Raw genomic sequence first — 12,735 nt, 5'->3', positions numbered from 1 at the left:
CATTTCCCTAAGCCCCTGTCTACCCGTCTTTTAAATCCCCTTAGGGAAGGTGACTCCACCACTTCCCTGGGCAGCCTGTTCCAGTGCTTGACAACCCTTTCAGTGAAGTTTTTCCTAATATCCAACCTAAACCTCCCCTGGTGCAGCTTGAGGCCATTTCTTCTCATTCTGTCGCTTGTTACCTGGGAGAAGAGACCAACTCCCACCTCTCTACATCCTCCTTTCAGCTAGTTGTAGAGAGTGATAAGGTCTCCCCTCAGCCTCTTCTCCAGGCTCAACAACCTGAGCTCCCTTGGCCGCTCCTCATAAGACTTGTTCTCCAAGCCCTTCACCAGCCTTGTTGTTCTCCTTTGGACCTGCTCAAGCACCTCAGCGTCTTTCCTGTAGTGAGTGGCTCAAAACTGAACACAGTACTCGAGGTGTGGCCTCACCAAAGCTGAGCACAGGGGGAGGATCACTTCCCTAATCGTGCTGGCCACGCTGTTTTTGATCCAAGCCAGGATGCCATTGATCTTCTTGGCCACCTGGGCACAGTGCTGCCTTATGTTCACCTGCTGTCAACCAACACCCCCAGGTCCTTTTCTGCCGGGCAGCTCTCCAGCCACTCCTCCCCAAACCTATAGCGCTGCATGGGGTTGTTGTGACCCAAGTGCAGGACCCAGCACTTGACCTTATTGAACTTCATACCCTTGGCCTCAGCCCATCAATCCAGCCTGTCCAGGTCCCTCTGCAGAGCCTTCCTACCCTCAAGCAGATCAATGCTGCCACCCAAACTGGTGTCATCTGCAAACTTACTGAGGGTGCACTCAATCACCTCATACAGATCATCGATAAAGGTGTTAAACAGAACTGGCCCCAACACTGAGCCCTGGGGAACACCACTTGTGACCGGCCTCCAGCTGGATTTAACTCCATTCACCACAAGTCTCTGGGCCCGGCCCTTCAGCCAGTTCTTTACCCAGCAAAGAGCACATCCATCCAAGCCATGGGTGGCCAGTTTCTCCAGGAGAATGCTGTGTGAAATGGTGTCAAAGGCTTTAATAAAGTCTGAGTACACCACATGCACAGGCCTGTCCGATAGCGTTATGCTGGAGGGGGTGGTTTATGTTCTTTTAAATTCACCTGTCTAGGTATCAAGATGGAAAATGATGTTGTCAGCCTTCCCTTAAGGTGTAGGTGCCCTGGTGGGGGTTCTTTTAATTTATTAACTACATTTTACAAGGAAAGATAATACATGGCACCTTTTGTAACTTGTAAACAGTATTACAGAGCAATTGCTCCTCTTGTTAATGTTATAAAAACAACAAGTCTTTTGATACTAAGAATAGTGACAGTGTAAGCACTGAAAATATGAGTCATGTATTTACAATATTTAACAAATATAGGCAGCCAGTCTGTGACTGACCTACCAGTGTGAGAGTAAATATGCGAAGGAATGAAGAGCAGGATGCCAGCACCTATGTTGGTATATTTGCCAGGGTGGCAAATGTGATTATGCATCAGCTCTTAATAGAAAATGGGATGGGTGAGAGGGAGAGAATTGTTAACGTGTTTTCTTGCAGTGAACAGCAAATGTCAAAGCTCTGTTAATGTCACAGAGGTATGGAAAAAGGAAATAAAAGACAGGTAAGATGGAAAGCAGCTGTTGCTGTTTCCACAGCTAATCATGGCTTACAAAAAAAAAAATAGGGCTTGGTGTCTGAATCTTTATTTCTGTGGCACACTCCAGCAAGGAATTCACAACCGAACTGGGACCTGATGGGAGCTCTCTGATTTTGTCCTGGTTGGAAAAACAGGGGCTGGCTTCTTAGTGCATGGGAGAAAGGTTACTGTCTGTGCATCGCACCTGTGGCAGTGTGTCTCATCAGGATTTCTCTGTGTGGTTTTGCAGTGTTTTGTAGAACACAACTGGTTTCACTTGATCGGCATCATATGTGGTCTTGCAATATACAACTTCACAGTGGTAGACCTTCACTTTCCCTTGGCTCTGTACAAAAAGCTCTTGAATGTGAAGCCCTGCCTAGAGGATTTGAAGGAGCTGTCCCCTACAGAAGGAAGGTATGAAAAACAAAATTTGCAGCCTTTCTGGGAAGGGAGACCACCTGAGAGCAAGAAATGCCAAACTGGGTAGAAGCTGTTTGTTAAAACACTGCCTGATCCTTTTGAGTGACCGATAAATTTGAGGGGCTTTGATCCTAGCGAACTACATAAGCTGGTGATAAATTTCATGTGAGACTTCTCCTGTCCCACAGGCTATCAAAGCCATCTGCTTAGGCTCTAACCTCTGTACTCACCTTCCCAGCCCCCAGAAACTGGGTATCAACACAACCAAAACACACCTACCACACTCCTTTGAGAGCAGGGGGTTGGGGGCCTGTCCCTCCACTGTGTGATTCCATGCACGATCCCAGATCCTAGCCTCAGCCTTTCCTCCCAAGCCAGGCTTGGGTTAGCAAGCAGATGCGCTGCGTGTCTCATGATGCAGCCCAGAATGGGAACTGTGTGTAGGATGTGAACTGTCCCATCCCTGAACCAGTGTAACTCTGACCTGCTCTCATGCCAGAAAGAAGGGAGTTGAATGGAGTGAAGGAATGACTTTTTCTAAACTCCCTATTGAATCTTTCCTGCCTAATTGCATGGGGGGATATTGGTTCCCTCTGACACTGGGAGGTTAAGATCCCACTGCCTGACTGCTGTCTTCTTTTTTCTTCTGACTTGCAGTCTGATTTATCTGCACAAAGCTACAGCTTTATTTAACAATAATGAGGTAAAATGCCAGGAAAACAGCAGTAGGATTTTGAGGGATAGGAGAAGAGTATTTTCTACATCATGGGGATACAGATCTAATCCACCACCTGCTCTTCTCCACTCCCTCAGACCTCTGTGTGGTGATGGCATGAATATCTATCACTCCTTAAAAACTAGAAAAGTAATTCTGTTCTAAGGCCAGGACCATTAAAGGGGATCCATGTACTAGGTAGGTATGGACTATATTGATAATTTTTGTGGACTGGCATTTATCCTACTTCTACAAAGCATCTCTTTATTTGAGATGAATTTCTTACCCCTTCAGATGACTGAGAGATTCTCTCTCTTGTAGTCCTATTGCCCAGATCTATGATGCTGTTTACTTTTGCTGAATTTCTTTTTCCCTTTACTTGTATGGCTTTTTGAATCTCTTTTTTTTTTTTTTTAATCTCATTTCTTGCCCTACCTGTCATGTAGGAGTCTTCAGCAACTTTTAGATTACCCTGGGGAAGATGTAGAAGAGACATTCTGCTTGAATTTTACAGTAAGACACATGTAACATATCAGCTCTGTGATTGCTATGGTACAGTTGAAGCCCATCTCCTTATTCACATGTATTATGGTTTATTCCAAACTATGCCTGTAGCACACACCCTGTGTTAATATTAAATGTTAATGTTAAAACACTAAAATTCTTTGCTGTCAGCTCCCTTGCTCTTTCATATGTGGTCATGAAAACTGAGCTAGTAAGTAGATTAGGCAGAGTGGTTTTCAAAACAGCCTTCTTGTCACTGTGGCACGTGACTTACATGCCAGTGGCCAACTTCTCACACTAAGCAGTGAGAATTAGATTCCTGAATCCTCCTGGAAAATGAACGTTAGGCTTTGACATCACTAGGTAAACTCTTGAAATGCTAACACAATTTAGAATTTTCCTTGCTGCCATATTATTAATACTTTTTTACTTAAAAATTTATAGTGAGTGGACTTGGTCAGACTTTCTTAGAAACAAAAGGCTGGAAGCAATTGCTAGGAGACACACTGAGGTAGTCAGCTTTGCTGTGCTACTATGGCAGTAATTCCCTGAAATTAAGAGTTCAATCTTGGTAGACATTGGAATATCAAGTATGTCCCTCATCATCTGCAAACATTTAGAACCTCACAAAGACATACGGCATCATTATTCTCCAAGCTATGTTTTGCTCTGTTGACTCAGGCAAGGTAAAGGCTTCCATGTTTCAATGTCTTTGCTTTGATGTCCTGATGCTCTGACAGGTTGTGAGTGATGGGTTCATCTTGAGCTTGATCTGGGTTCTTGACAATCTGTTCAGGGCCTGCCTGGGGTAAAAACTCTGCTGCTGACTCTGAAGAAAATCTTTGCTGAGCTAGGAGAGTGTTGTCCATTTCCTTATTTCATAAATGACAGCACATAAAGTCTCTGAGGTCAAACATACCTCTGGAGTGAGTCAGACCTGGGTCTGACTGTGTCTTACGCAGGTCAGAGCTGCAATTCAGGATGAGGTAACGAAATCATAATGATGATAACGCGGACTACGTAAAAAAGAATACCTTTGAAGTAACTCGAGGTCTTTCTCCAAATTCTCCTTTCACACAAAAGGACATTCTTACTCTCTCTTTCTTGCACTATATGCTGCATAATATATAAAGACTTAGAGATACATCTGTTAAAACTTTTAAATGAGTAAATGAATGATATCCCAAACATTGAAATGAATAACTTATCCTGCGTGTCAAAATCTGAACCTCTTTTGTGCATGGCGACTTGAACACTGACCCTTTTGCATTTTCTCCACGTGACCAATTTTGTCTGTACAGAATCTGTGTTTGTAGTGGTGCCATCCTAGGCCAGGCAAAAGTAGGAAGCTACCTGTGGTCATGCCATCTTGCAATGAGAGCAGATGAATTAACCTACTGAACTCCTATTATAAAAAAAGGGAGCCCTTTTTATTACCAGAGCACGTGGGCTTAGTTAAATACAGGTTTTAAGTTATCAATCTCTTGGGTTTTTTTTCTGCAGGAAATTTACCTAAAATAATAACTTTCTTCCTTTCTGAGTTTGCATTTAGACTTAATAGCAGTCCTACAGCAAATGTGAATGATTGAAGCATGCAGGGCATTTGGAGCAGAGAAAAAACGTTCTGTAGATACTATTTCCTCTGGCTCACCTTCACATACCAGTCATCAGCTGCAAAAGAGAACCCTGTATCTTTCTGTGGGTATGTGGCCTAAAAAGTACTTCTGCTAAAATTAAGTTTCTGGTTTTGTGTAGATATGCAGGGAAAGCTATGGTGTGACAGAGCAGAAGAACCTGGTTGAAGATGGAGATAAAATTCTGGTGCAGAAGGACAATAGGTAAGTGGGGGATATGTGGGGGTGAACTCATACTTGTGGTGAAGTCAGGTGCAATGCCACAGAAAATTTGGCTGAAGTGAAATGTGTGAGAGAATTAGAAGTCACTGTGAACAAATTCTAAGACCAGCTATTCAAAAGTTCCTGGATGTCAGTGGCACTTGAATAAAAAGCAAGTTTTCATCGTCTTTCCAGCAATCTTTGGAAAATGTCCCACAGCCTTTTGGATGGACATCTCTCCTACAAAAGGCCTTCTTATAGACCCTTGGCAGCTTTCTCACGGTGAATAGTGATTGCAACATGTTTTGGCCCTTGGAGGTTAATCTCCCTAGTGCTTTAGAGAAGAACTGTAAGTGACCAACAAAACTGAGCCTGGCAAACTTGTTCATACTCTTAGTTCTGGAGACAGAAACACTTGAGTACGCCTGATGGAGACCCACTATCCCTGTTTGGACCCATAAGGCCCTACTGTACATAGATTCCTTTCTGTTTGACTGAACACCTATGAGTTACTACCAGTACAGCTACCATTTCCCCCCTCCCCTGCCCTTTTTTTCCAACTACTAAACTATTTTCTTCTCATAATCCTGTAATTGGATTTCTGCAAATGCCTTTGTTACTTGAAGCCCTGTTTGAATTCTTTCTCTGCTGGCACAACAGTGTGATCCAGTGACTAGTCAGCAGCATGGTTAGGGGCTTGTGCTAGGATTGCTGAAGACCTTACTGGCAAGCCTGGAGATGAAGTCATTTCCTATTAATCCGATTATGTAAAAGGGTTCTGACCGTGTCTAAAGCCATTGCTGTAACAAAGGCTTTGTATTGCCTTCTTACCTACTTTACTGCTGCCCAAAAAGGTGCAATTTTACAGCTGCCTCCATGCAAAACCCACATGGAGATGGAGCAGTGTAAATCTGTCTTCCTGAAAAGAGAAGATGGGCTTCAGGTAAATAGAGGAGAGCTTAAGCTACACTTGCAACAGTGAAGTAAAGATGAGAATGCCACTGATAGTGCCTTTTAGGTTTTTAGACTGGACACGTACACTCAAAACCGTCTGTTTTTCTACTGTGTGCTGTATTGGCCTGGAAGGAGGAACAAAGATGTTAGCTGAGCAAGTGTTTGGGAAGAGCACCCAAATTAGCTCCTGCAACTGTCTGTTAACACAGGATAGGCAACAAGAGAAGCAAATCCTGAAGGAGAAGGGCTAGTCTGTGGCTGCACTGGCTTGACACATTCCAAAATGCAATTGCTTCGTCTTGACCAGAATTTTGAACTCAAGCTAACCTCTAAATCCAGGTCTAGACACGGCTGTCAATTCATCCACCTTGCAGTGCTTAATGACTTCCTCCACCCCTTCATTTAGAGGTATGGACCAATTTGCCACCCACCTGGCCTCAAGAGTTTGCTGCGTGCATGTCTTTGGGCACTGCCCTTCCTGCTTGAGGAAAGTTCACTGGGAACTGAAGAATGCACAGGATGCTTTGACTGAAAAATGTCAAGTAGCAAATGCCTGCATTTTCCCTTTCTCCTTTGGAGTTAATATTGGATGTCACAACATAAAATGTTCTTGGTGGAGGGTTCATTACCGTAACAGTCAGAGAGGTATTAAGCAACAGTTAAGTGCTTAATTGGCTTGGATTTCCCTAATGCTCAGGTGACTATCAGGAAAATGACAATAAAACAAATGCTCTGGAAAATAACTCGCCCTTTGCTATGATTTCTTATTCCAAGGTTTCATATTTGTCAGTCTGCTTCCTTATTTTCCTTTTTTACTTTCTCACTCATTCCTTGCTGCTTTTACATACCATATGCATTGAGAATTCCTCCACCAAAAGGTCAAAATATTTCTTTTGGTTGTGACCTCCTCAGCTAGAGATCAAGAGATAGGATTCCATGGTGATCCCTGATCTGCTTATCCTCTGAGCGCAGGCGTGAGCTGCTCTCGAATGTCGGGCAAAAACGACACCTCCACCCACAGAGAACAGTTTCGTGTCCCAGTTTGCCACGTTGGCTGGTGCATTATGGTCCAGTGTGGAGGAAAAAAAATAATTCTGGGGCAATATTTTAAGTCATTGCACAAATAAAATTATAGCATTGCACTCAGATCATGGTGGTCTGAGAATAGGAAAGAAAGAGTAGAATAAAGGTACTTAACCTCCTAACAAACAAAATCCAGAGACAGGGTTTGGCCAGGGCCTGCCACAAGTTTCTTGCCAATGACTACAGAATGCTGTTTTTATTTTAATGCTGTTCTTGGGAACCCTTGAAGCAAAACAGAGTTATCATTCTGTGAGGAGTCACTGTCTTTGCCATGTACTCCAAATGCACAAGGCCTGTATTTATTTAACCAGTGTGAAGGCTGAAGAGGAGGTTTCCGTGCTTTCTAAGACTATTTTCGTGCTCTGTAGTGAGGGATGTTTCTTGGTGGTGGGGTTTTTTTTTTTTGTTAGTTGTTTTTTTTTTTTTTGGGGGGGGGGGGTGGTGGTGTTTTTTTGGGGGTTTTTTTATGCAATTGGGGACTGAGTCAGCAGGAGCTGCCTCTGAAAATTCACCTAACTAGGGCTCTGGGAGGCTCTTGTTTTTGGAAGTGGTAGTCTTCTAAATGTTGTCTGTTCCCTCTCCTCAGCAGAGCACTTGCTGACAGCAACCTGGCAGTCCGAGGTCACTGCAGGTGGGCACAGAGCCCTGTGCTGAGTAACCCCGGACACCTGCAGCCTGAGAAGAGCTGTAGGTTATTTTCTGGACTTCGAAATGTAGGGTTGCAGGAGCTGGGCCAGGAGGTAGACGTGTTCCTCTGGTGACTGAATCCTGATACTTGCTTAACACATCCTCTGTGCAGGCCACAGGTTCCACAGGGAAGAGGGCTCTGTTCCTGATGCCTCCCCAGTGCTTGATGTCCCTCTGGCTCCCTCCTGGCCCCGTGGGCAACTGGAAGCAAGGCCACTGGGTGGATTTGCTGGTAGTAGAGCCTGGGCTGCTGGGGGCCCTCCTATGCTGACACTGCCGGGGAGTAAGCAGACACGTGGTGGTACTTGCTGCCTAATACTTTGTCCATGTTGCAGTGGCTTAGCTCAGTGAGAGGAGGGCAGTGGGTTGAACCTGTTGGAGACTCATGTTTGCAAGACGCATCACAGGCAGAAACAGGAAAACTTAGCAGTGCTGCTCTTCAGGCATATGATTAAAAGTGCTTTCCTTTGCCTTCTCTCTCTCGATGCACTAGGGAAGAATTTGTTGAAGCCTACATAAATTACATCTTCAACCTCTCCATCCATGAGTGGTACACGGCCTTTTCCACTGGCTTCCTGAAAGTGTGTGGTGGGAAAGTCCTGGAACTCTTCCAGCCCACAGAGCTCAGAGCCATGATAGTTGGAAACAGTAACTACAACTGGGAGGAATTGGAGGAGGTAAAGCTTCCCTCTTTTATTTTTCTTTATATTTCTGGTACCAGGATTGCATAGTTGTGTGAGGTGGGCACAAGCCTGGTACGTGAGATGTGATAAGCCACAGATTTTTTTTTTTAATGCTCCTTGTACACCACCATCATTCACATGAAAAGTTTCTTACTGGGCTGTCCTGCTACTCATAAAGCTCAGGGAGGAAACTCAGGATGAAAATGGATAGGGGAGAAGGACTTCCATCTGCTGTTTTTAGGGACGAGACCTAAGACTGAAGGGAAGGGACAAAGTCAGGGTCTTCACCTACAGCACTGCACAAGGGCAAAAAATACGCAGCCAAAGGTTCAAAGGGGAGTCTGGGTGCAAAGGAAGTGTTGCATCCCCTCAGAATGCACAGACTGGGAAGTTACTTGCTCTGTCTCAGCCTGAGCAGTGAGTGACTTTGCGATGCAGAACATACGATCCTGTTCATGGGTCTGGCCTGCGAACAGGTCCTCCAGGATTCCGTATGACACGTGTAATTAGCTGAATGGCTAGAAGCCTAGTGCCTGCCTTCCACGTATTGCTGGAGGAGAACCCTTTGCTGGGTCTTTGAGCCACGCTATTACCCATGGCCCGTCCTGAGCTCCATTTTGTAACTGTCAGATGTTGATCTAATGTCAGATACCAGGAGAGATCAGGTCTGGGTTCTGCTTAGTCTTTGCTTTCTAGTGCCAGATGAAATGATGTGACTTCTTGGTTTTTACCAGAGTGCAGTCTATAAGGGAGACTACACTGCGACACACCCAACCGTGAGAATGTTTTGGGAAACCTTTCATGCATTTCCCTTGGAAAAGAAGAAGAAATTTCTCTGTAAGTATCTTAAGTGGTGCAGAATGTCTCCTGAGATTGAAGAATCGGGTGGGAGTGTCTGCAGAGCTCCATGGGTATGACACATTGCATTAAGTGCTAGAAGATGATCCAGCATGAATGGCTGTCTCCTGAGTTATCTGCTAGTCAGATAATCTGTTTTCTCCCTCTCTTTTGTTTTTCGGGTTCATTTTTACCCTCAAAGTCCCTGGGTGGTGTGTGCAGTGCAAGTTCCAGTGCAGCCTCTCACAAGGCAGTGCAGTATCCATTGATCGTGTTCCCAGGGGGTGAATTCATAGCAATCCCCAGTGCCCATACTTCATCTCATTCCTTCCTGTGCAAGCTGAGCTTTCAGGCACTGCAGCACTTTTTGGGGGGCAACAGGGCAGTTGTAGGGTGGCAGCTGAGCGGAGAAGATAGATAGTGTATAATGTGGCAGGCAAATGAGACCACATATTGGTGTGGCTGGGTAGCAGATACCTCCCCTCCTGGTGGTGGTCTCCTTGTGCTAGTATGGTGGGTGGTGTGCTGAGGAGAGAAAATGCCTTGCAGCAGTGGCCTTGGGAAGTGCCCATATGTGTTGCTTCAAGTGTCCCAGCCACCCACAGATCTGAGCTGCTGTGTGGGGGTCACTTTATCTGGGGACAAAAGGGGAGACAAGGAGAAATACAAGGTTTTAAGGGCAAGTAGTTCTGAGTTTGTTGCTACAGCCAATAACTTTTGCTCCCTTGGGAGTCCTGGTGGGCACTAAGTTGATCATGAACCAACAATGCGCTCCTGCTGCAGAGATGGCAAATGGTAGCCTGGGCTGCATTAGGAGAAGTGTTGTCAGCAGATTGAAGAAAGTGATCTTTCCCTTCTACTCAACACTGGTGAGGCCACACAAGGAGTGCTGGGACCAGTTCTGATCTCCCCAGAGTACAAGAGAGACACGGACATACTGGAGAGACTCAGCGAAGGGCTGCTGAGATGGCTGGGGGACTGGAACATCTCTTATGAGGAAGGGCTGTGAGAGCTGGGACTGTTCAGCCTGGAGAAGAGAAGGCTCACAAGGGACTTCATCACTGTGTGTAAATACTTGAGGACAGAGCTAGGCTTTTTTCAGTGGTGCCCAGTGAAGGGGCTGGAGGGAACAGGCACAACCTGAAACACAGCAAGTTCCTTCTGAACATCAGTTTCCCTGTGAGGGTGACTGAGCACTGGCACAGTTGTCCAGAGGTTGTGGAGTCTTCAACCTTGCAGACACTCAACAGCTAGACATAGTCCTGGTCAGCCAGCTCTAGGTGGGCCTGCTTGAGCAGAGGACTTCCAGAAGTCCCTTCAACCTCAGCCACTCTGTGATTCTGTGGCTGCTGGAAAGATGAAAGCCAGTGTTTTTATGTGACCTTTTTTGCCCAAAAGACACGAGCAGTCAGCTAGTTGTCCTGCATGTTGGAGCTGGAAAAAATGACTTGGCCAGAAACTTGCACGCTGAAGTTAGCAGCTGTGTACAGAGGGTCCCAGGGGTCCCAGTTCCCAGCAGAGGCTTTTGTGGGTAACTCCCCCGTTAAGAGGGAGCTTTTAAGGGAAGGGGGTCGTGGAATGATTTATTTACTCACCTGTGCACCCAGGAATGGCCTTGCTTCTCGTCTCTGCTCTCCTGCACCTCCCCTGTGAGGCCAGCCATGCCCTGCACGGAGTTCAGTCAGTGTTTTGGCCCCTCCAGGTGGGGTACTGCCATGCAGGTGGGGATGGAGTTTGCCTTCAGGTGCAGCCCTTGGCGTGAGGTCGCCTGCCCTGACTGCCCACCCTTCCCTCTGCTTCTCCTAGTGTTTCTGACGGGCAGCGACCGCATTCCCATCTACGGCATGTCCAGCCTGCGCATCGTCATCCAGTCCACCGCCAGCGGGGAGCAGTACCTGCCCGTGGCCCATACCTGCTACAATCTCCTGGACCTGCCCAAGTACAGCAGCAAGGAGATCCTCAGTGCCCGGCTGGTGCAAGCCATCGATCACTACGAGGGCTTTAGCTTAGCTTGACCAGCGTGGGAGAGGCACAGACACTTGGGTACGGAGGAGGAACACGACGGGTTTGGCTTTATTTTTGTAAGGGAATGGATCAAAACATTTTGGGGGAAAATATAATTAATAATAATAATAGATTGAGATGATGCAGTCTCAGCCTGATGCTGCCAGCGTTTTGTGGGGCTTCAGCAGGGAGAGGCTATTGCTTTGAATTTTCTCATCTACTGAACAAAATCAGTTCAGTGGGCGTTTTTGTTGTTTCCAACTTGGCACCACTGCCCTCCCAGCAATTCCTTGTAGTTTGCTTTTATTGCCCCTGCACACACACACACTTACCTCTCCTTTTAATCCAGTTTAAATATTTGGATGTTCCTTCCATGTAGGCTGTGAAGAAAGTTGAGGATGAAATAGTGATCTCCTTTTTGAAAAGCTGTGATTTCCCCCCCCGTCCCCGCCTTTCCCCCCCCTTTTTAAATGCAAGCTGGTTCTTGCTTGCTTTGACTGGAAATATCCCCTCTGCCCTTTGGCCCTTGGTGAATGGTACTGGGCTGGGACGTCAGTTGTGACCCCCAGCGTGGTGTATTAGTGATGCTCTGTCTTTTTTGCACCAGGATGTCTCATGGAGAATATGATGGGTTGGTGTCGTGGCTTGTTTTTTTCTCACTTGTCTCATATTCTGTTTCCAAGCAATGTCTTCTTAGAGAAGCCTCAAACTCCTCTGGAGTGGGGTTTGTGTTCAAGCTTGTGGAAGGACAAACCCTGCCTATAATCACGGGTTTCTCAAATTGCATCTCTCCTGTGTTGTGTTTCTGTCTTGGCAAGTCCACAAGTTAGATGGGTGGGCTTTGGCGAGCCCTGTTTTCCATCTGAACAGACCTGTTATTCCAACACAAGGTGAGGTGGCTGCTGTTACCACTGGCACCTTTCTCCAGAGGGGTCATGGGGGTGTGAATGTGAGCACGTGCCTGCGTGTGTGAGTGTCTGACGTGTTTACAAGCTCTCCAGTCTCACCAGGTCAGAGGAAAGGAAATACGCACGAGATCCACGCTGGAGCCATAACCCCCTGTTTGGAGACTGGTTTTATTTTTGCAGTTAGGGTCACTTCTTTTGCTGTTTGAGAGGAACCCTTCACTTGATAACGGTTTTGCTGGCGCGCCCTAAAGGACAAGCTGTAGAAATTAGACTGGAAATGCACATTAGGAACTGAGGAGGCAAAAATCATTACCTAAAGCTGTCTGGTGAGATTGGAGAGCCTTTATCCTCTTTCCCCCAGCCACCCTGCCCCTGTAAATGAAGTTTTAATTACTCCTCCCATTTTTTCAGGTCTTGATGTAAATCTCATTTGAAGCCTAAGGTGGTTTTGACATTGACTT

At 46.0% G+C, this 12,735-nt stretch overlaps 1 protein-coding gene across 1 annotated transcript in view; it reads left to right on the top strand.

Annotated features, from left to right (window-relative positions):
- LOC104529855 (probable E3 ubiquitin-protein ligase HERC3) overlaps positions 1 to 12,301 on the top strand; it is a 19,742-nt gene extending 7,441 nt beyond the window's left edge. The window contains exons 8-13 of the mRNA XM_010174276.1: positions 1,892 to 2,058; positions 3,226 to 3,292; positions 5,039 to 5,121; positions 8,336 to 8,519; positions 9,260 to 9,362; positions 11,169 to 12,301. Coding sequence (XP_010172578.1) covers positions 1,892 to 2,058; positions 3,226 to 3,292; positions 5,039 to 5,121; positions 8,336 to 8,519; positions 9,260 to 9,362; positions 11,169 to 11,377 — 813 coding nt within the window. The 3' untranslated portion in view covers positions 11,378 to 12,301. The remainder of the gene's footprint in view (positions 1 to 1,891; positions 2,059 to 3,225; positions 3,293 to 5,038; positions 5,122 to 8,335; positions 8,520 to 9,259; positions 9,363 to 11,168) is intronic.
- The last annotated feature ends 434 nt before the right edge of the window (positions 12,302 to 12,735 follow it).

This window comes from Antrostomus carolinensis, unplaced genomic scaffold (assembly GCF_000700745.2).
Source record: "Antrostomus carolinensis isolate BGI_N321 unplaced genomic scaffold, ASM70074v2 scaffold1248, whole genome shotgun sequence".
NCBI classification, from domain to species: Eukaryota; Metazoa; Chordata; class Aves; order Caprimulgiformes; family Caprimulgidae; genus Antrostomus; species Antrostomus carolinensis.
This window is presented reverse-complemented; position numbering and strand designations above follow the sequence as displayed.